At 39.7% G+C, this 24688-nt stretch overlaps 1 protein-coding gene across 5 annotated transcripts in view; it reads left to right on the top strand.

The window, feature by feature from the left end:
• Positions 1 to 24688, top strand: part of ppp1r9a (protein phosphatase 1, regulatory subunit 9A) — a 63688-nt gene that overhangs the window by 4249 nt on the left and 34751 nt on the right. For 4 of the 5 annotated variants that reach the window (XM_017694924.2, XM_017694951.2, XM_017694962.2 and 1 more), the window contains exons 1-4: positions 1529 to 1790; positions 2917 to 4347; positions 22871 to 23003; positions 24148 to 24268. In XM_017694924.2, coding sequence (XP_017550413.1) covers positions 3025 to 4347; positions 22871 to 23003; positions 24148 to 24268 — 1577 coding nt within the window. In that variant the 5' untranslated portion in view covers positions 1529 to 1790; positions 2917 to 3024. Of the gene's footprint in view, positions 1 to 1528; positions 1791 to 2916; positions 4348 to 22870; positions 23004 to 24147; positions 24269 to 24688 lie in introns of those variants that run through there. The other variant, XM_017694934.2, reaches the window with a different exon arrangement.

Below are 24688 nucleotides of genomic sequence, written 5' to 3' on the forward strand. Positions count from 1 at the left end.
ATGTATCTGTCTATTATTCACAACACTATTTTGTTTTTGCCAATTTTATCATTAAAAAGGCACCAGGTTCACACGTGTTGTTATGGTAGCAGTCACAAACTATAATATGATATGCATAAATATGGAGCTTGTCAACACACAAGAAAATGCTTTTAAGCTGCTTTCAGTAACTGTCCAGCATTGCTATGTTATCACATCTAGTGGAAAGACTAAACATTGATTTCAGCTTTGAATGGAAACCGTGATGAATGGAGAAGATTGAGCTCTGCTGCTCTGGTTAACTTTAAACACATATATTACAACAGTGTCTTTCTTGTTGTCCTTGTTCTTCCTAGAAGTGTATCACACACACTTCCTCTCAAAACTCCCATTCACAGTTCACAGCTTTTTCAAGCCAATCACATGCCTGTCACCCCCACCCCCTCAGGCTTCAGGCAGAGAGCACCACTTTCATCCATTCCTCTTATTTTATCACGCAAAGGCCTCCACCCTTATGAAAAAAGTTCTATAGTGAAACTACAGGGATTTACACAGCATTTCAATAAGAATCTTACAGTATATTCTGTCAATTACTGTATAGTTTACTATAGGATACAACACATATACAGTGCTGTAAGGCAGTGCTAGAAGAGTATTACACAGCACTATAGGAATCTTATAGCTTTTTATGGTACTGTCTCCATACTTTCTGCAAGGGCAGGATAAACTTATGTTTTGGTGATTTTTTGTGTCAGACTCATCATGCATAGAAATATACCTGTATAAGAAACCTATAGTATTACAAGTATTTCTAAAGCACTGCTATAAGAACCATATGATAAATTCTTATAGTAAATTACTACAATCAGTATAGTTTATATAGGGTACTTCACAAGTATTGTAGATTACTGTGCTACAGGAATATTATTCAAAGGCAAAAATATAAGCTATATCGTTTTACAAATAGTATACAGCACTACAGAGATCTTTGAATCGCATAGAGAAACCTATGCTTCTCTGAATCTTATTTTACATTAGTCTTATCTATAAAACATGAATGTGATAAGATGGGTGGTGAAGCAGCGTTTTTTTGTTGTTTTTTTTTTTACCTGAAAATGTTCACGAAAACAGCAATGTGATATTTTATTAACTCTTACAGACGTAAACATGAAAAAAAAAATGCAATTCCTAGTTGCAGCATTAACGTTACTGTACCACAGCTTTAGCTCTCACGCTGTGTTTTCTTTGCCAGACTGCGGTTTGGTGGAGCGCCCCCCCCCACACCGACTCTCCTCCCCCCGCCACAGATTGTTGGAACGAACCATTCTCTTGTAAATAAGGTTGTACACCTGTCACATGGACCAAGGGCTTTATTGAAAAATCAGTCTTAGAGACACGAAACCCAGTGGCGTTAGCACTTCTATAGTCTGTTACAGATTTATCAGCGAAAAGAACGAACTCTTTATGGTTTTTAAAGGTGCTACGGTACCAGCTGTTGTGTTATGGACCCCCCTGTTGGGCGAATGGCGGCATCACCCCACAGCCTGCAATGGCGTTGGCTGGCCGTATGTGTGTGGAGCCCGGCTTGTGTGTCAGATTGTTCAATGGTATGCTGAAGGACTCGATGTCGGTGGCGGAGTCCCTGTGGTCTGAATGAAATTGATGTTTAGCCTGCGTTGTAGGGATGCGAGTCGCCCATTTTCGTCTGACTGACCACTTCAAGCGGAAATACATGTTTGTTTCTATGTGGGGGAACTGATAACGGCATCAGTTTTCGGACCCAAAGAGAAAGGGAGAGAGAAAGAGAGGACGTAAGTGACCCTTTTGTTTTGAAGATAGTAGCACAGCAGAGGAGTTGGGCAACAGTTACTTCTGCTTTTGAAGTCGTTTTCCTGTTGGTTCCGTTGAGCTGTGATAAAATTTAACAGACTTAACGGTGTGTATCTCCAGTGTTGATGTAAAGGCTCTATAGACAGAGCTGTCAGTTATCCTGGCGACGGACGGATAGCCTCAATGGTTTTAGCCTTACCGTTATGATGCGTCGTAGTTGTCTTAATTGTGCAGCATTCACGTTTTTAGACCTTAAATGGGCAGGTTAGATAGCCTGTAGTCTTATTAACTCATTCCAAAGGCAGTGTCATTTTTATTTTCCTTCCAAGCTCGTGTTATGCTTTTGCTGAATGGTGCAGTTTTGCATTTCTGCATTCAGCTGCTGAGCCACACTGTCCAATTCCAGCCTTTTCTTTACATTGCTTATGTGTGCCCTTTTATTGGTCTAGTCGTGTAAAGAAATGGAAGATGTCAGTTTCAGTCACCTGCTCTTTATTATGAACATTAATGGTTGATTTATGCTAAAGGATTGGCATAAAAGCTTATATAGTCTAATGCATGAACCTAGCAGAAATCTGTATATTAGTAAGAGCCAGGCTTGTTTCTAAGTCACAGAGATCTTCGTCGATAAAGAAACCCACCCATCTGTGCTTCAGCATCGCAACAAAAATATTCCTCTGTCCCTCATGGCATACTGATGATTACGCAGGACAGTCTGGCCCGGAGCTGTGGGCAGTCACACACATAAGGACACCTTCCCTCGCCTTTTGGCTAGAACAGTATTCCTGTTACAATTTCATCAATCTACTTGCTGTCTGTGTTGAATACAATGTTTGATCACAGCACATTGCTGCTTAAAATAACCACGAATGCCATTTTGTTGTGCTCAGGAAGGAAGCTCTGTTACATCAGTGTGCACTCAATGAATTAGACTGCACCAAGTGCTTTTGTGAAAGATAGCCCTACCCTCCTGGGATCTCTGTGCTATTAGTATATTGATACAGTGCTGCTGTTTGCTTAGAAACATCTAAGTGCACAGTATACCGAAGAACGCCTTTTACATGCTTTGCAAGCACGTGTCTAATGCACACTTTTTTTCAATTCTAGGCTCCTGTGAGGCCGTTGAACAGAATGTGATTCTGAATCGCGTAAAAAGACATTAGGGATGCTACTGCACATTTGAGAGCAAGTATTCCCTCCGTCGTCGAGGCTAAGATGCTGAAGACGGAGGCCTCGGCAGAGAGGACTAACCTGAGGAGTGCCTCTCCGCACAGGAATGCCTACAGAGCAGAGTTCCAGGCTCTAAAGAAGGCCTTTGACCAGCCCAGGCAAGATGGTGACCCCAAGCTCAAGGATCCTGAGCGGGTCAGGCAGCCCAGAGGTCGGCAGTATGGCGCCCACGTCAGCCGGATCAAGGACATGTTTATGCAGATGGGCACTGACAATGTAGGCTCGGGCAAAACACGCACAAGGGAAGAGACTTCTCCGCAAAAACTCACCAAGCCGACCAACTTTGTCAATAGAGCGGATGGCTCAGTGATCAAGCTTCAGCATGGTGAGAAAAGCGGCGGCGGCAGCCACACCTCCAAGTTCTCAGAGACGAGGAAGCTTTTTGAACAGAGCTCCAGAGATACGTCCCAGTCTCCTGTGTACTCTTACGGCAGAGATAAGAGGGGTTCTCATGAGCATCTGGATGACTGGAGGGGGGCACGTTCCAACAGGGGCAGCACAGACTCTTTGGATAGCCTTTGCTCACGGACAGAGGCTTCTTCCCCCACTGTCAGCCAGCTTAGCGCTGTGTTTGAGAATTTAGACCAGCAAGGCTCTGGATCCACTGTCAGGAGAAGCCATGGGGGTGGACGTGCTCTTTATTCCCCAGACAGCTCACTCAGACATGGAGAAGCCAGTGAAGATGACACCAGTGCCCGACAGTCTCCTTCAAGAGGGATGTACAGGACCCGTGTTGGGAGCAAGCATGCCCTTCCAGTCTCATCCTCATCAGAAGATCTTCTTAGCCCCAGCCCTTTGTCAGAAGTCGTAGAACAGCCTAAGGCAATGCAGGAAAAGAAGCTCCAAGAAAGGACTGTGGCAGAGAGTGGTCATCCAGAGACTGTAGATGGATCTAGTGAGCAGAAGCAGGCAGAAGATGCTGCTAGAGTTTGCACAAACTCTATTCAAGCCAGTGTTACTACAGTCAATGACAAACCACAGGAGGATAATGACTCTGCAGCCATCAAGGTACAGAAAGATGCAGAGGAGGATGTCAAAGACAAGGCAAGCCGGATTAAGGGGGATCAGATGGAGGAGTCCAATGAGGAATACTGTGGCAATGAGAGGGTTATTTTCAATGCAGATGGGGATGCTTGCTACCAGGGATGGGGAGAAAGCTGCACTGACTTGGAGGATGATTTGTATGGGGATGATGAAGTTAGCTATGACCCTGGATCAGAGATAACAGAAATTCCTGGTCTCCCAGAGGAGCCGAAGGAGGATATTCCTCAACGGCGGAAAATACGATTCAGCACTTCCCCAATAACAGTAAGTTTAACCCGATATCTTTACACTGTAGTCTCCACATGTAAGTTTCTGCTTTATTTTTGCTGTAGAGAGTATATAGAGTGTGAAGCATGAACCTTAAGGCAAGGTGATCAAATCTGCAAGAGGCCTTTATTGGCCTTTGCTAAGCTGTGTTGAGTCACCGTCTTGCCTGATCATTGCAGTGCAGTTTATTTAATGAGCAGGCTGTGTCCTAACGTGGCGTTTGGAGGGCTTCTCAAACACACAAACAGCTGCTGCCCTAACAGTCCGTTCTGGCTCTGCTTCCTTTTGCTGTCTGCACTAATTCAGCCTATCTCTGTTCTTCTGCACTCTGTCACGTTCATTTCCATATTACTGTAAATGGTCCAGGCCTGATCTCGTAGGATGTCCATGAATCCTATGTCTGTTGCATGTTCCTATGGGAAGTGTGAAGGTGGTAATTGCATTCTGCATGCCCCTGTTTGCTAAGCTGCCAGAGATTTGTCAGAGTTACTCCAGTACTCTAAGGCAGTTACAATGATGCATTTTTACTGTAGTTTTTACTAAGATATTTGATGGATGGATAATTCTAGAAAGCATTAGTAATCAATCTTATGTAGTCAGTTAAAACCTTATGGTCCATTTGCACTGCCCCCATCAGATCAATGAACTTTGATTTACGCATTTAAAGAGAACAGCTTCATATAGTTGCAGATCATGGCTGTACTTTTTGGACTATTGATTGACTATGATATTGTGAGCATCTCCTCTAAATAAACAAGCCCCTGGAAACGTGTTAGCAGCAGTTATTAGAAGTAATGGTGTTTAGAATGTGGCAAATAAAAGCAAACATTCCTCTGGTCCAGATCAATCCTATTAACATGCCTAAGGCAAAGAATTTCCCCCATTTCTCTCATTGGGAAAACGTGATCTTTGGCTGTTAATCCCTCTCACGTTAACTGAAATCTCATGGAGTCATCTTGTGTCAGCTTTTGTCAGAGTAAAAGGTCAGCTACTCCAGTTACTCCTTTTTTTCCCCATGAAGTGTATCATATTCTTAGAGTTCTGTAATCAGATCACATCCCTCTGCTACTCTCAATTTGAATTCTTAGATTAGCTGGCTAATTATAAGTGAAGTATATAGGTCTTTCTTGCTGCCCGATGCCATTTTGCACTTTCGAGTAGTAAGCTAATTCAACCTAATGTTAAAATGATCATTTAAATGGATTGAAAGTAGCTTGTGTTTAGAACCGAAAACATGTGGGTACCGCTTTGTTCTAACAGCTCTGTTTTATCCCACTCCTCTTCAATATATTCATGGCCCAGAGGCTGTTGAAATGCAATTGTGCTCTTGTAGATAGGGAGTAAATAGAGAGTGTCAGCCCTTTGTAAATTGGTATTGTGTCGCCTGGGTTAACAGTTGACTGGGCTGAATTGTTAAATGGGCCTTGGCTTCAGTTTATCAGACAAAGGCTGGACTTTGCTCATTAATCATACGGAATATTAAACTCTGTCAGACCACCGTCTTGTTTTGCATGCTCTAAACAAACAACAGTCTGTCTCCTGTCTGGCCTTATGAAGAGGACAAAGTGGGTTGGTAAAATGTAGCTACTCCCACCAGACTAACCCAGCACAAGACTGGCTTGACCCCTGGGGGGAAGGCCTACTAGAAAGACTTTGGGGAGAAAAAAATGTCTATGATTAATCTTTCTCAACATTTTTCTTGCTCTTGTAATATTTCTCAGTGCCTCGTAAAGCGGATAAATCATTTCAACATTAAAGCTTTTAAACCTTAATTAATCTGGTGTAAGAGGCAGTGGTGGAGGGCTGCTCTAGTGGCTGTGGGCTATAACAGCGCTCTCACAGGCTCTCTGTTCATTGAAGTAGAGAAGAGCCCTATCGATTCCAGGGAGATTGCAATTTGCCATCTCATTCAGTTATAATATTATCTCTCATGAATCAGATTCTGTAATTGTCCTTTCTTGCGTTTTTGGGCATTTTTTAGCATTGATATATTATTCATTAATTATATAGTCCTACCCTTGTAGGAAAGCAAGTCAAATAGGAGCTTTCAGGGTCTTATTGATCTGACTTATTGTATATGTCTTTAAATGGCTCTACTCCTCTTTTCATTGGCTTGGTCACATAGCTCCCTCAGACTCGCTGAGTAATGATGGCAGCCCAGTGGCTATACTCACTGCTGGCTCTCTGTATAAGATAATTATAGAGCAGAGATGACCTACAGTATTCCAGTAGTTTTAAAGGGCATGGTGCCTTGAAAATATTTGATCATACATATTAAAAACAAGTACATCTGTGTTCATTAAGGCCTAAACATTAGATGCAAGTAAAACACATTCTAAATGTGGCTGCCTAATTGTGTCCTGATATGAATGGGACATTCTAACCTTAAATGCAACATTGTTGTTGAGGGCGCCCCAATCATGAATTTTTAATTTGCTTTAAAAAAATATCTGTATCAGCCAGGTGTTTGACAGATTTGACCGATATTTCAAACTGATAGTTGATGATATATTTATTATATGGAAGAGCAGAATGTTTAAGTAATACTGGTCTACTGTGCTAGAATATCTGCATTTAATTCATTTTAGTTTATTTATACCCACATACATATAACTGAAATATTTCTATATAATGGTAATCCATTTAGGTGTAGGACCAATTTATATATATATATATATATATATATATATATATATATATATATATATATATATATATATCCCTGCTGTCAGAAGAAAACCTTTATCACTTTTCACTTTTTGACATCATTGCCTGTTGTCTTTTATGTTGTGTGTAGATTTCATGAACAACAGACTAAAAGAAACAACCCAAATTGACCTGGCAAAAAGTCTGATTCCATTGACTTACATTAAAAGTAAAGTAGGTTTTTTCCTTTTCTGTAGTTATCATTTTGGAGATACAAGGTTTTCTTCTGACAGCAGTAATATTTATGTATATCTGTGAATGTTTGTTTCAGCATCAGTGTATTTGTGCCACTATACATACAACCGAAATATTTCTATATAATGCTAATCCAGGTAGATGTAGGACCAATTTATATATGTTTATGAATGTTTATGTTTCAGCATCAGTACTGGCATCGGCAGATATTTACAAATATTAGATATCGGCATCGGCCAACATTTCCTTTATCGGTGTATCCCTAGATCTGAATTTATCAGATGGATCCTAGTACGTTTCTGGTACAACAAAGAAAACATAAACAGAATTATTTGGTTTTCAGTGTAGTCTTCCTTTGGATAGCTTTTCTTTTTAGACATTACATATATAATTTTAGACAGTACAGGATCACGTTGTTTACATCACAAAGTTGTAACATATATCACGTTAGGACTCAGTAGACTTCTGAAGTCATACGTCATTCTACAGCCAGCGTCATTCCAATATAAGGAGCTCTGGGTCTAATCCGGTGATTAATGTGAAAATGTTAATTAATGAGAAATGTTCCAAAGGCGATGTGTTTTGTGCTATGTACATGTTCTACCAGAGTGTCACCAATTCCTCTGAATTACGAGGTTGTTTAAAAGTCAAAATATGAATAATATGCATGCTGCACGGAAGCTATCACTCCTGCACACTGAAATGAGAGGACTGGAGGGAATGGAGAGAGGTAAGGGAGAGGACCGTGTTGTATTGGCCTCTCTTTAGCCAGCTTTCACACCTAGACCTGTCACATCAGATGGAGCTCAGAAAAGGTCTGTGGTGAAGTGAGCCCTGTAAATGCTGAGGACAGAGTAATAACTTGCACTGTAGCATAGACCCCTAGCCTGCAGGTGTTTCACGGTTCAGCTGATAAAAGTGATAATACCAATACCTTGGACAAACAGATCATTACAGTGGATGCACGGATGCACTTGATGCTTATGTGGTGATGACAGATTTCTTTCATATTTGGGTGGCACATATAACAAGGCATCCTGGTCCAACCACACACAGCATGAAAGCCTCACAACTGAGAAACGAAGCTAATTAAATGATCTGCTGTAGACAAGTGCTCTGGGTGTGCATGTGCACTTGGCTGTCCTTTGTAGTGTCTATCCTGTCATCATGCTCTCTACGTGCTCCCAAATGGCACTTAGAGGTTGTAATGAAATGTTGCATCATACAAAATTCGGCCTCTTGTTGCGACATCTTGATTCCCTAATCGAATTAAGTGGATTTGAAAGACTGGAGAGCAATTGAATGAGTGCTGAAATGACTTAGTAATTGCACACTCCACTTTCTCTGCTCCATCATTATATTATAGAAGCCTGCATACTGTCCATCTGGTCCTATGCTCTTATGTCTGCTGTATTCTTGTAAAGAGAAATATACAGCTTTAGAAATATACAGCTTCCTTTTATAGCTGGAGGCAGCTTTGATTATTACCGTTGTGACATCAGTCATATCTTTTTTGGGAGGTAATTGCTTAATAATAATACCAGCATAGGACAAATGCTTAAATATTTCAAGCTGATTCTTGATATTTTATTTATTTTACTCCACAAGGGCAGAACATTTACATGATGCTGATCCACCGTGCAAAAATGTCTGCATTTTATTCATTTTACTGTATTTATAATACCATAGAAATTAATGTTATATTTCTCTGTAGCCTGTAGTGCTAGTCCTGTGATGTGCACACAGTCTCAGTTTCTTCATTTTATTTGTTTGTTAGGGTGAACCAATATGGAAATGAATTTTGATATATATTGATGCAGATACTGCTGCTGATATATAAACTTTTATGAAAGAAAGAAATTGTGAATAGATCTACTTGGATTAGCGCTGTAAAGATTTATTTCTTCAGGGTTGTGAAACCAGTACACTGAATAAAATTCAGATGTTTTAGCACAGCAGCCTAAACATGCCTGGAGTATTATCATTAAATAACAGCAGCTTGTTCCCCAAGATGGTCGGATTTCTGAATGCACCAGTGCCCCCCATCATCTACCTAGACTGATCACAAACCCCCTAACCATCACAGCACACCTGTACCTTAAACACTGTTACGGGACACTTTCTGTACAGTTTGCAGTTAAGTGTTTGCACTCATTCCTCCACTCGTGCTGCTTTGACACACATACACATAATGACCATGTGTGTAGATTGTTTTGTTGTCATTTCCAGTTAGCATTATGTGTGATTATTGTCCTCTGTATTTATTCTGTGTATTTATTGTCCTCAATGTTATTGTCTGGTGTATTTATGATATATTTTGCACTCATTTCATGCAGTTGTGTATCCGGACTTTATGTAGTCATATATGTAACATGCTGCTGTTTTGTGTTGCACCGTTGAGCCTTGATATTAACATTTTAATTCCACTGTATACACATTGTATGGAGAAATGACAATAAAGACGACTTGACCTGACGTTACTTGAAATATCAGCAGGAAACATCGTTCAAGTCTAAACATCTAAACTTCTAATGACAGCATTTTTTCAGCAAATATCTGTTGATACTGTTAAAATTTTTAAATCATTGTGTATCTTTAATGTTTATGTATCTACATTGATATGATTTGGCAGATATGGTCATTGCATATCGCCTTCAACCTCATTTTGGTGCATTCCTGTTGATCATCCATTATTTTTAGCATATAGCCAGATGGAGGGTAAATAAACAGTGACTAGGCATCATTTTTTCCATTGGTCAAATGTCAGGATTTTAGTTCTTTATTTCTCTTTATTTAAGCTGAACAAGCAGCCTGTTATGATCTGCTCACACAGATTATCTCCTTTCTGATCTGTGTCATTTACTCTATAAACTGGAACGCATCGTTGTGTAAACAAAATAATAGCTGAAAGACATGGCTGTGGCTCAAGCTTTATTTTGTCACCTGAAGATCAGGGATGTCGACCTGGATCCACAGTGCTTTTACTGATGCCTGTTTTTGGTCTAGTGTAACATTTCACAGTTTGGGCTGAGGCACTTGAGAAAACAACCCTAAATCCAGTGAATAAGGGGAGTATATTGTACTTGGACTCAGTGAGGCATGAGACTGTAAATGGCAGCACATATTCTGCTGCTGCTCTTCATTACAAATTCAGACTTCCTATGTGAAGCTGCTAATAGCTAGTTTTGGATCTGAGATATATTAAATGCACTTACATTTCCAAAAGACTTAATTGATCTCATTTTTGTTTGATGAAGAAATGAAACCTTCTGTTGCGTGATACTATGCACTCTGCACGGTGTGCTAACTCTACATATTTTAAAAAGGTTCAAAAAACTGGCTAGGCCTTTGAGTCATGGCTTTTGTGTGTTGTTGATATCACTCTTTGCTACAAATGTTGTCAGTCAGACTCAGTGGATGAGACACATGAATGCAGAGAAGCCTTAGGGAATGTTTTCTACCCAAGATATGTGGAGGGATTTCTGCTGCTTTTGCGGATTAGCATCCGCCAGCCCCACTCAAGCATAAGCTAACTGGATGTTCCCTTCCTGAAGCATTGCTTGACCAGAACAACAGCAAATTCTGTCACCCTCTTAGGAGCTGATGATTATGCAATCACTGTTTGGGTTTAATAAGAAAGTACAGCTTTTCATATGAAGCAAATGTGGTGGCCTTGACACAGTTAAACAGAGCAAACAAGTTATCAGGAGATTGTTTTTTGCTTTTAATTTCCCTGAAGCAAAGTCCATGCTTATGAAAATGGCAATCAGGAAGACAATGAATTTTACCCTGTAATAAAACTCTGCTCCACCAGGGTTAGTGACATTGAAGTTTACACAGCTTATCCTGATATCTGATATCAGACTTTTTTTTTGCTAGAATCCAGTGGCAAAGGCCTTACTCTGTTATTGTATATTAGTGATGTGTTATTCTTTGGTTGGTTTGTTTTCGTGACACCTGACCTCTTGCAGGGTTGAATTTTTAACGATTGGAAATAGAAGACAGCTCTGCAGTCCCGGGCCAGGGAAGATCCCGGCTGGCCGTGTCAGGCACAACCACTGCCCCTCCCTCCCTGAGTCCAGGCTCTCTTGGAGAGGGAGGCATTGTTCTCGCTCTGCTCCTGGCTGAAAACAAGGAGGCGCTCAGACTGACATACTGTCCTGCTTTGTTGGCCAAATGGGCCATGTGTATGCACACCCAGTTGTACTGAGTTCAGTTTACTCTGTGTGCACATCATGTGCAGTCAGCACTGACTGTCTACAGCAGCCTATTTGTTCTTCAGAATATAGCAAGCATAGGTTCCATCATTTCATATTCTTTAGAAAAAAAACTTCTTTAGAAAAAGATGCTGGGAACAATGCTGCAAAGAACTTTCTGTAGCACGTCTAGGTAATATGAGAATATCCATCATCATCATAATATGTCAGATTATGACATTTTACATCCTTACATTATGTTCTGAGCATATTACAGATATCAGTTCTGAAAGAACACTGACCAACTGCATGTTTCATAAAAGAGATCATAATCAGGCTTTGTTAACCCTTTAAGACTCGAAATCATGGCTATTTCTGCTGTTTAATATGCTCTTTTTTTAATCACGTGATGTCTCATTCTTTTTTTTTGGATCAGATAAGTTTTTGATCTAAGAAAAGCTGAAAATTCATAGTTTTTGATTTAGATGTTATAAACTACTTTTTTGAACAAGCAAACAAATTACATTTGCCTCTGATTAAACAATAAATAATAAGTGCTTATCAATCCAAATTGCGCTTTGAACAAGCTTGCAGTGCACACAAGGCATCGAACAGTAAAGGAAGCTTTATGCATCTCTATTACAGTGATGGGAAACACAGTAGCCCACAGAAAGTGCACACTGACTGGTATTTTTCACTCTGGCCAGCGTGCACAGATTTTGCATGATTTGGCAGACTTAAACGAGTTAAGGGGCCACATTCTCAGAATGGATCGCCTGCATGACGCTGAGGTCTACAGGGTGGATTTAGTGCAGCGCAGTATGTGAAACTCTATTGTGTAGTGTGAGTAATTTTGGTAGTATTTTTAAATGTTGCGCTGCTGGTTCTTCACTGTCTGTTTTAACTAAATGTTATGTGTCCTCAAAGTGTCTTGTGATGGTATATTTTTACTGAAGTGCCCACCATGCAAATCTGCTATAATGCACTTTTGTATTTGCTGACATTCATCTTAACAGTGCTATTCAGTAAATCACACTAATTAATAATACAGCAGGGTGCTTTGTTATTAGCTACGTGAGATGCTTTAACCCACACATGCATAATTGGGAATGAGTCGTGAAAGGAACAGTTGTTTGTCATTCCCAGATTCTGCACACTAGGAATCTCTCTCGCTGTGCTAGTGGGAATGTTTTTTGCTGGCATTAACGTACCCAATGCTAATGCCTCACACACAGGATTAAAGGGAGGCAGAACACATACACATGGGGAGATAAGCTTCAGTCAGAATCAGCAGTTTTCTTGAGGGGAAAAGGTAAATGTTGTTGAGTTTCCCAGTCCATTCTGTCGTGCACTGGACCAGAGTGGCTTTGCAGTGGTTCATATGTAGAATGCAGGACTGATTAATGTTTAAGAATTCAAACAGCACCTGACTCTTCAAATCTGCCTTACTTAAATACTTATATTCCAGAGAACACTGTGTCTAATGAAAACAGCTCATGTTCTTGAGCTTTTATGACATAAGTTTGCAAAATGGGATTGTGCTCTTTTTTTGCAGTACAAAAACTGGTGAATGCTTATTTACTAATTTGATCCAATCTGAATTCAAATGCAATTTCAAATGTTCCATTTTCTAGCTGAGCCTGAGTACTAATGCCAAAACTAATATTAATATCAGGAACTTGGCTTGAGGACTATAGAGTAAGAGCCATTAGTCTGTATCTCACCTGTGAGCAGTAATTTAGAGGCATAAAGAATTTTGTGGATTTGTGGCAGCACGGTGGCATGGTGGGTAGCGCTGTCGCCTCACAGCAAGGAGGGCCTGGGTTCGATTCCCCGGCCGGGTGACAGGGGTCCTGTGTGTCTCTGTGTGGAGTTTGCATGTTCTCCCCGTGTCTACGTGGGTTTCCACCGGGTTCTCCGGTTTCCTCCCACAGTCCAAAGACATGCAGTCAGGCCAATTTGACATGCTAAATTGCCCCTAGGTGTGAGTGACTGTCTGTGTCTGTCTGTCTGCGATGGGCTGGCGACCTGTCCAGGGTGTATCCTGCCTACCGCCCAAGGACTGCTGGGATAGGCTCCAGCACCCCCTGCGACCCTGATGGAGAAGCAGCTTGGAGGATGGATGGATGGAAGATTTTTGTGTTCCCTTTAACAGTATGTCATGTTTCCAGTGTGAGTCAGCATTGTCAGGACAAAATTAAGTGTTCAGGAATGTTAATGTGCTGAGTCATAATTGTGCTGTTTTGCTAATGCATCACAGAATGCTTGGGTGTCAGTCTTGGCCTAGATAGACCTCCGTTTGGCTGAGTGTGACTAGGGATGAGTGTGTCATCTAAACAGTGAAAGTTTGAGAAAATATCAAACTTGTACATTTTTCTGCTTATCCCAATCAGCCAAGTAGTTGAGTAGTCAATCAGCCAGGTCATTTTATTTTTGTTCGAAATTTGCTTCTTAATTTCTGCTGACAGCTATGAGGCTAGTTAACACGTAGTGGATACTTACAGCTCACACCTTAATAATCAGATACTTTACTGCTTGTGGTGTCTGAAACTGTATAACATACAGTTAGCTTTAAAACTGGTCAAAAATGCATTGCATAGCTGAAAACAGTAGCAGCTGTCAGTAGCAGAATCCTGAATTTTGTCATTCACTTGTCCACTTAAATAGATAACAGTGTATCATTAAGCATCAGGAATCATCCTATCAGTTATATGCCACCGTCCAAAAAACTTGGAAGTAGTTGCTGTATTTACAATTTATACAGCAGTAGCATATATTTTAGAAAAAATATTGCAAGCTATTAAAGATTTTTAAAATTGTTTATTGAATATTTATAATAGTTCTGTGAAGTTCTAAATTGATAAACAATATACTGTAATTATCTATGTGCATTCATTATTTGTTAAGTTATTACATTTTTAAAAATATGATCAATTCTGGATATTACTTTAGTTTTTATTATTAAATTACTTTATTATTATTTTTATTTAAATGTTATTATTGAATTTTTTTTTACCTTAATTCTAGATCCTATCCAGCTTTCTCAGTTATTTTAGAATTTCTACAGCCCCATCATTCTGCATTTATCTAAAATTGCTTCATTTATATTTAGAGCTGTCTAGTGTTCTACTGATCATTTATTAATTGGAAATGTATAAGCTTCTACTACTTGTTAGCTACATTAGCCTCATAGTTCCAGCGCAAGACTGAAGAAACAAACTTTGTGCACTAGTCATGTCTTTGCTGACTGACTTTATCTTTGCAAAGGAGAAAATTGTGTACACTTGAATTTTAGCCAGAACTTGAATTTTCAGTTTAATGCAATCGTTGGACGTTGGCTGGGCCCATGTTTCATTCAGTGCTGAGGCAGGCATCAATAAAAATGCACCCTCCAACCCTTCCACCTCTTTCTCCCATCTCTCTCCCATCTTCCCTCCTTCTCTCACTCTCGGCCCCTACAGTTAATCCTTGGCCCGGACCCCAGCAGGAATGCAGTCACCCACAGTGTGGCCAGAGGTGCCCTGGCTCAACATTAGATGAATGCTGATAGAAAAGAGCAGGACAGCACTCAGTGCTGGGACAGGCTGGAGGAGGGAGAGGAGAGAGCCCATAATGAAGAGAGTGGGAGTGGAAAGATAGATGATGGAACTGCTACAGTATGATCTGCCCCTGTAGCCTCAGTGGCAGAACTCTCTCTCTCTGGAGAGAAAGATAGAGGGAGGCACACCCAGAGGCAGCAGGCAATATGAGATGCTCACAGAGCAGGATTACCCATGAAGTCTCTCAGCATGAAATGAAATATGCATATCAACAGCACTGTTTGTATTGCATTAACCCTGTCATACCTAATGTGTCATCAGTCATGCATTTTAAAGACTTTAACTTATCAAAATTTGCCCCTAGAGAAGCTGTGACATATATAGGCCCATGTATGTTGGCTGCAGTAAAATGGATGAGTAAGTGAAATTGGAGCTTTCTGTTAGCTATTGTGTTTTCTCTCACTATTAAAGAAGCACAATACTGCATTATGCGGTGCAACCATTCACACACATTTAGAACAGGTTTCACATCCCTAAGGGTTTATTATTAATTGATTTAATATCAATAAAGGGCAACTGAAGTGTGAAATATAATCCTGTGCATGGTTGTTTGCTGAAATGTTAAATTTTATCAGACCATGCATTTTACCTATCAAAACAAACATAACTGCTAGGGGTGTGTACTGTCAGCAGCTTCACGATGCAATATGATACAGTATAATGACAAAACACACCAGATATACAACAGATGTTTTTGGTCAGTGTTTACTGTAAGAGGAAATTCCACTGAGTGTTCAAAATTTGTACATAATTGAATTGTTAACAGAGTGTTTTGGTGAGAAATAGTTGTAGTAATTGTAGCGAAACTTACTGACTTAGATTTCTTTACAGTGGTATGCAAAACGTGCTATTAAAAAAGCATCAATGAAGCTTCACATGTCTTATAAGCTTTTATATGTATTGCTGATTATTGTAAAATCTGAAAAAATGTGTTGTCTTTGGGTACTGTTTTGGGTACTATACATGCTCTTTCTCATGCTCTGCATGTATTTCTCCTCCTTTGTTGAATAAAAGCATTTTAGCTAAAACTTTCTCTGAAAATGATAAATGTAAAACTATTTTTCTGGCATGAGGCTACGTATTTGTAACTACTTAATGTAATAACATTCTGTGCAGAAGCCTTTAGAGGCATTAAATGCTTTGGATGTCTGGTATTTATCACCACCATTGTGAACAATTCTGATTTGGTAAGGTAATCTAGAGCAGCATCCATCCATCCATTTTCTAAGCCACTTCTCCCTCAGGGTCGCGGGGGGGTGCTGGAGCCTATCCCAGCGGTCATCGGGCGGAAGGCAAGCGGCAGTCCACTATTAATGACTTTGTTGACTATTTATGATTGAATTATGTAGAATTAAGAAAAGGAATTCCCCTAAATAAGGTTGGAGAGAGTGATGAAATTTTTTTAATTAATTGCAATTTTTTCTGTAAAATACTTTAAAGTTCTTTAAAAACAGTTAAGAAAGGACACTCACTTCATTTATGAACACAACAGCAGACCTAAAGTAGTGAACAAGCACCATTTCTCCTGAAAGTGCGATGCACAGAAGGAACCCGGACAGGACAGAAGTTTTTGTTTTTTCCAAAACATTGTTTATGCACATAATAATCAATGAAGAATAAAACCTAAAGATAAACTTTTTATACATTTTTGCCACATGCTGGATGGTGCAAAATGTTTTGCTCTCAGGGTGCTTTTACGCTTCGCATTGCAAAATGTGTTTTCACCTTTTTTCTCCCTATTTCATTTATGTTTTTGGCAGATGCTCTTATCCAGATGTAGGCAGAAGTTGCATTAGGAGTCTTGCCCAAGGACTGTTATTAGTATAGCGTGGTGTGCTTACACAAGCAGGGAATCGAACCCCAGTGTTACCCACTACGCTACACCAAACATGTTTTCTGTGATCAGATCACGTTCAGACTTAAAAGCAGTTTCTGTTTGACTCGCACCTATGCAAACAGTTTAAAGGTAAATTAAGAAATAACAATACAGCTATCACGGTATTGATACGCATATGGCCACAAGCTTATCCATAATACATATTGATGCTTTAAACACAGCCCCATCACAGTTGGGGTGCATTGATAAGGGAATTGCGAGCTGATGGCATATAATGTAGTACAATACTACATATACATATAGTACATATAATGCGTAAACATTTAAAAGGGTAGAAATATGGACTAAATCTGCCTGGTTTATTTGGAAATATAGTACTTGTTTCAATAGGTTTCCAAATGAATAAAATGCACACATTTTAGCATGGTAGCCCAGCGTAGGCTAAACATTCTGCTCTTCCAGTCATAAAATATCAGATAGAAAAATCTTAACATCTGTCTGGAAATTTCTTAAGCAATTATCTGCTAACCTTAGGATTCTGATTTCTTTGTGCACCTCTAATACCAACATTAAGATATCAATATTGAATAAGGATACAGTTCTTGACCTTCATACAGAATGATACTGTAGGCTGAGAAGACTGCAAGCTGTTGGGTGTTTTAAGTAAGACTCCACTGATTAGATTGTGGTGTGAAGTGTGTCAGAGAAACGCGAAACGGTAGTGAGTGGCTGATTTATGATGAGAAGACAAAAGCGCTAGGCTATGTTGTGTTTGTTGGGTGTCAGTTAACAGCTATATTGATCAGAGAGTGGCAAATGCAAGATGGACCTTTCATGAGGAAAGGAAGCACAGCTGCTAGCGGAGAAGTGATGAGAAGATAGGAGAAGTGCTGGTAGTCAGTATCAGTGAAGCTAGATCAGAGCTTTCAGGCTGGATCAGGGAGGGTTGTGCTTACAATGAAAGAGGTTGAGCCTGAGACTCCTTAACAAAAGCAGATAGGTGGTTTTGCTCATTAAAGATTTTACAGTCAACACCTTGAAGAGCATCAAATGAACGACCATATCAAGCATAGAATTCTGAACCAAATCTTGGAAAGGGAGACAAAACTATGAATCTGATCTGGTCCTGTAACAGATCTAGCCGAAAATAGAATAAAGTTAGATTGTGTGATGTGATGTTAGCTGTGTATTTTTTCCCTGTGAGGTAGTTTAAGTAGTTCATTGAAATGCAAATAGAACTAATGGAATCCAGACTTTTCATAATCAGAAAGGCAAATTCAGCAGAAGATACCAAGCAAAATCTTGTGTAACACAGCCACCAAATGCTTTTGAGCATTCCCACTGCCCAGTATAACTTGGAGAACATGGAGTCAACTAGTTTCATTTCTAGAAAAAAATTCTTAAATTATTTCAAGGGGAATTGCAGTGCTTTTCACAAGATGTATTTTTTGCTAATTTTATTATTTTATAAAACTGCTGATTTGCTAAAATGCAGTGCAAGAAAACTTGTGGCTTTCCATAGGACATGGATTGAGACAGCTTATAGAAACTCTGGCATAGCATCAATTCAGCAATGCAATATTCTCCAGCACATCTGCTGCTTTTCCATCTAATGGTAATAACTGCTAAAGATAAAAACACTAATAATGTTATAATTTACTATGGACCATTTACTGCTCTGCACTTAACTGAATGTTGTGAATAAAGTGTTCCTGCATGTTGTCACCTTCCAATGCAGTTGAATTAAGTAGATGAAGCTAGTGCATCCACAGCAATACCTGTCAGAATAAATTAAAATACTCCTCCTTAATTCTGAAAACAACTAAATGATGTGTACTTGTTGAACTTGTTTTAAAACTCATGAATATATAGGATCATTTTGAAACTGAAACTGGTACAATTCTGTGGCTTCAGTTATACTTTTTACTTTATTATTGTGCATTTTAAAAAACAAACAATAAAACACCAACATTGTTTTATTTAGAACATGTTTTAAATATGTAACAAAAAAACTACAGTTTCCCTTTAAACCTGATTGTGATCTGCATAATATCAAGAGAATTTGTCCTACTGAAGGCTACTTTACTGATGAATCAGTAAAATGGTTCCATATCCACAACAGATGCATCATCTTCCTGTTCATCTGCGTAAACCTGACAGCGCAAAAATAGAATCATAATGGTCAATATAGACAACTCACACCTCAGATTGGTGCCCACTCTGTCCCTGGCAGAATCAGTAAAGCTCTTACATTTGCCATGTCTGGCTGCTGGACAGCAGACAGTGAGCCAGAGTGCCATTTTTAGTTGGCGGTGGGCATTGTGACTGTAGGCGGACAGGCCCGGGAGAGAACAGGAGAATTTAGTTAATGGTGTGTGGAATGTTCTGGTACTGCTCCACTGACAGGAGAGCCCGTCGACTCAGCGAATGTGCGAATCACATTAGACCCCGCCATCATAACAGCGTACCCTCTAGGGAGTACTATTGCATGCGTTCTCCCCCCACCTCTCTCTTTCACTCTGTCTCTTCCTTCCTCTCTCTCTTCCTCTTTATCATCACCCCTCTATTTCACCTCTGATTTGGAAATGTGTGACTGAAACATGCATTTATGAGCTCAGAGAATTTATAAAGGTAGAGACCGATTACTGGTTGAAAAATGAATGAGAAAGCTCATAATGCTCAACATGGCTTCTGTGTATAGAGGAAAGTCCCACCATTCATAATTTATGAAAATATACATTTTCATGCTTTCATGCAGGCATCTGTAGTTAAATCTCTGCTACATTGTTGGAAAACTCCATGTTTTTTTTTTTTTTTAATAAACGTGAAGTGTGTGGATGTGGCTTTGGAACTCACTCACTCGTGCACATTTAGCAATCTAAAATTTCTCCACAAGTTACCAATTTGAACATTATTTAAAGAAAGTATACAACTGTGAAACCATACCTGCGGAGCCCTCTGGGCAGTGCTGCCAGGCAGTTACTTCCATTCTCTTTTAATGAGGAGAGATCTATAAACCCCAAAATAAAAGTATGTTTAACATTTTAGAAACAATTTTAAGATCACTGATAAATTCAGACAAAAAAAGCATAAATACTTTATAGCATTTGATTCTAATAACGCACAAAAAAATATTGAGTTGTTCAGGCTCCACAACAAGGGGAAGCTTTTCTAACGTGCTGCTTTACCAGCAAGCGGATTGGGTATTCTTATTGAAAGGCAGGTTTTGCCCAATAAACGGACACCATATTATGCTTTACCATTAAATTTCCAACTAGTGAGCTGTCTCCTCCTTTATTTAGTCCCTGTTGGAGTGCAAATGCATGTTTTCAGTCACAAATTTAAAAACCTGGGGTGAAATATTTTATTACCAAAACATGTTGGATTACTCAATATTTTAAATATTTTTATTTAATCAGTCGCAAAAAATGCATAAGCTAAAGATAGCATAGAAAGTGTGTATAGGGCTTGGGGAGGGCTCATAATTGTTAGATGTTTTAGCAAGAAAATATCACATGTTGACTAGGAAACAGTATCAAATAATGATCGCTCCTGTCTAGCTCATACTCAATCTGTTTAATCAGCTCAGCATTGGTGCTGATAGAGAATTACTATATATACTAGATCTGGTGTATTTTCAAACATACTTTTTAGCCATGCTTCATCTGAGTCTTGATGGCATTGCAGCTGCTGTCATGGAGCTTGTACACATTTTCAGCCTTTTTCACTCCCGTCCCTCTTTCTTTGTTTCTTGCGACAGACGTTGCTCCAGCATGTTTTGCATTGCTCAGCTTACCCCAAGCCTGGTGAGACAGAGCGAAGCAGATGAAAAGACTAATAAGCATTGTAGCAGCTAATCTATTGTTCAGCTACGTGGTTGCTCAATAATGGATAGTGGTTTATCAGGCTGCATTATTGATGATGGGAAGTTCACAGTGACATTGCCGCTCTTATAACACTAATTTGCAGAGCTGCTTCAAATTGTGCTCCAATTTCATCATTTTCAGTGCTGTGCTTTCATACATTCCTGAGCCTCCACTTTTAGAACACTCCCTACCGCACAGGCTGTTCTGCTATGGGTGCTTTATTTTCATAACGAACATACAGTATGTCAAGCATCCCAGCCTAATTTGTTTCCTCAGACAAGGTAGCGGTGACTCAATTATGATTTATCAGAGCTTAAATGAAGCTGATATTCCTCAAAGTGACAGCTGGATATGACCGCTTTGACGGCTGCCTTGAGGTGAATGTGGCACGCTAATTTGCTGATAGATGATAGCCAGGAGCTCACACGCTTTCAGCAGGTGTTAGTGAGTGTTGCTGTTTTATGCTGATTTCATGGTATTTCTGTAGTTGTCAAGGTGACGAAGTGGTCCTACATCAGTTAGTCGTAACCTTGGTCTGGTCCTATGCATTTTAGTGGTTTCTCTGCTCTAGCACACATAATCTGCAAGGTCTTAATTAGCTTATTAATTGGATCGGGCGTGTAGGGAAGCAGGGAAAACCCATAATGTGCAGCGCAGGGCTACTCCAGGACTTACATTATTGTGAGAAGCTGATCTTTTCTCAGGGTGTAAAAGTGCATTTGTCGTGATGAATTGATGTGAAGGTAGCGATTCAAGGGGATTGATTTTGGAATGTTACAATCAATTAAAATGGATTACAAATTGTGATACATAATGATATTAAATCATATTGTTATATGGCTGATAACTGATGTAAAAAACAATGGCATTGAATGTTAAAATTTGACTGCTGTTTCAAACTGATATTTATTCACATTGTTTATTGTCCTCTAGTAGAGCAGAAGGTTTAAGCTTTAAACGAAGCTGGGCTACTGCGCTAAAATGTCTGCATTCGTTGCTCTAAAGAAATATATATTTTTTTATTTCTTTGTAATGCTAATCCAGATAGTTATATTCACAGTCTCTACATCTTATAAATGTTTATGTATCGGCATCAGCAGTTATCAGCACAATTCCTGTATTTGTACAGCATTAACTGCAGTAATATTTAATAAAGTATGTACTCATTTTTTGACTATAATAAAATTCTCAGGTTGAATCTGGATTTCCAGTCAATGTTGAGCAAAGGTCTATTCATTGAGGTGAACAGGAGCAGAGGTCAGTGGTATGCTAGTTATGGCTCACGTTGGTTCTTCACCGTCAAGCTCAAGGGTGAGGAAATATGTGCTATCATTTAAAGGTTTGTAATCACTTGTCAGGTGAATAGTTGTTATACATTAATAGCTTAGACAGTGTAAACTGAAATTGAAACTACACCACAAAATGTAAATAGATGGTTTATTTACAATTTCACATATTTAGGGAACAATGAGAAAGGAATGTTATAAAATTATATTGCACCAAAATAATCTGAATGAATCTGCTGTGAAATTTGAGCTTTCATGATGTGTTGTCTAGTTTCTTAAACAACTGTAATCAAATCAAGCACAGGGATGTATTCAGCAGTGTCCAGTAAGAGCCAGGTGAAGTAGAAGCAGTCATGCTGCATGTTGGCATGAGGGCGAGGTGCGTGCGAGATGCCATGGGTGGGTGAGGCAGCGTTGCGTGACAGCCCTTTCACACCCCACCGCTCAGCTCTGTCACTTACCCTGGCGGGATGGGAAGTGACTGTTTGTGTTTCAGAGCATGAGCAAAGTTATGGGGTCAGATCTGGTGCACAAATTCACAGTGACAACCTTATATGCGGCCCCCTTTACTAATCATAATTCCTCTCTCCCACCAATCATGTGTTTGAAGTGGAAAGATGCCCTGTAAAAGTGAAGACATAGTATCGTTGTTTTATGACCTACTCCATACATCTTGGAAATGTAATAGCTATGAGCCCTCAGTGATTCACAGTGACATGCCATGCTTGGTCTTTGGAGGCTGAAATAAAGAAATAAATCTCCTGTTCTACATTCACTACTCTGTTTGTAATATGACCCCAGCACTGAGATAAGCTTCACCTGTTTCTGTCTCCAGGTTTTTAATACCTACTCGAATGAGGATTATGATCGCAGAAACGAGGAGGTGGATCCGGTGGCATCCTCAGCGGAGTATGAACTGGAGAAGAGGGTGGAGAAACTGGAACTTTTCCCAGTAGAGCTGGAAAAGGGTGAATTTTCTCTCTTACAATGTACTCATTGCTTTACAGAGATTCACTGGAAGGGGGTAGAATGTGTGTCGTTACACTAATTTGGTCTAGGCTGTATAATTATTATATATATACAGTACTGTGAAAAAGTCAGACAGCCCTACATTTATTTATTTTCCAGACAAATTGGCCAATAAGTGCAAAGTATTGTAATTATTGTGTTTTTCAAGGTGATATTTTTGATGAGATTAGATATCAAATAATCCACATGGATAAAAAAATCTAAATGTTTGCAAAACTAAAGTTTAATTAAAAGATAAAGAAAATGAGACTCCTAACAACGATGCAAAACCTGGCCTACATTAGATAAACAGTACTTAAAGCTTTCATCTTTGAAAGCTAAGCGAAAATCAAGCTCCACTCTTGCTTTAGATCTGAAATAATCCACAGATGTTTATGTCCATCCTTTCACTGTGGGGAAGCTGAGAAAGGGACATGGACAAAAAGGAAGAACATTTTAAAATCAAAGAAGAAGCTGCTGGTGTTCTTAGAACAATGAACTCCCCAGAGCCCAAACCTAAACATCAATGAATGTGTTTGTGATTACTTGGGTCATGAGAAGCAAAAAGTGCAACCACCTTCTAAAACTGAACTTTGACATTGTGGAAACAGACACCTGCAGATTTCTTTAAAAATCTGTGGTTGAGTTTCCCAAAAAGAAAGGAAACTGTTATAAAGAAAGTATGTACACATTAAACACTGAAAAATCTGATATTATATTTAGTTGTTGAGGATTTTATACCACAGTAGTACAATGACTACCCCAGGAATAGTCTGAGCCCATTGTCAGTGAGGGTGTAAATGTACAAAAGGCTTTATTACATGCTGGATAGCTTTTGAAGGTACTTTTGATTGTCACAGTGAGAAGACTAACATGAACTTTGTACATGCTGTGTTTGGAGATATACATTGTATTTCTGAACTAGTAATAACTCACATTAACTCATAGTAATAACTATGCTGATGGATAATGTAATTATCTGTCAATCCCTCCATGCATCCGTCTTTTCATGGACACGTTTGAGTCATAGTTTGTGCCCTGCCTTGAATTGTCAGCTGCTGCTGTAAATCATGTCTCTGAATTATCTCTTTGCTCCCTGCTTAGATGACGATGGCCTGGGCATCAGCATTATCGGAATGGGAGTGGGTGCGGATGCAGGCTTGGAGAAGCTGGGCATCTTCGTCAAGACTGTTATCGAAGGTGGAGCAGCGGAGAGAGATGGAAGGTAAGGACAATGGAGGAAACAAGCGAGGAAGGAAAGTGGAGAGAGAGAAGAGGATAAGGAGAACAGGAAGAAGAGGGTTAGGAGGAGTTCATAGCGTCCTGCTCTGCACCACTGCACCCATTCCCAGGGAGCTTTCTCTGTGGCGGGAGCTGAGATTAGCGCAGGGCCTGAAATCTGAGGAAAGGCTTTAGGATTTTGTCAGCAGCTGCAGCTCGGTAGGCTGAGTCCTCCATGGGTGAGGGCCAGGCGTGGGGCGTTCAGGGAGGAGAGCACATCGCACAGCAGGTTACCTGCATGTCAACACAGCACTCAGCTGGGGTAACTTTGACTGCCACCAACAGGATTAAGGCAGAGCTAAGAAGCTTGCTGTAGGAGAATATTAATGGTATTGGGATCAGCTCCAACCGCATGAGAACATGT

This window comes from Pygocentrus nattereri, chromosome 27 (assembly GCF_015220715.1).
Source record: "Pygocentrus nattereri isolate fPygNat1 chromosome 27, fPygNat1.pri, whole genome shotgun sequence".
Lineage (NCBI taxonomy): Eukaryota > Metazoa > Chordata > Actinopteri > Characiformes > Serrasalmidae > Pygocentrus > Pygocentrus nattereri.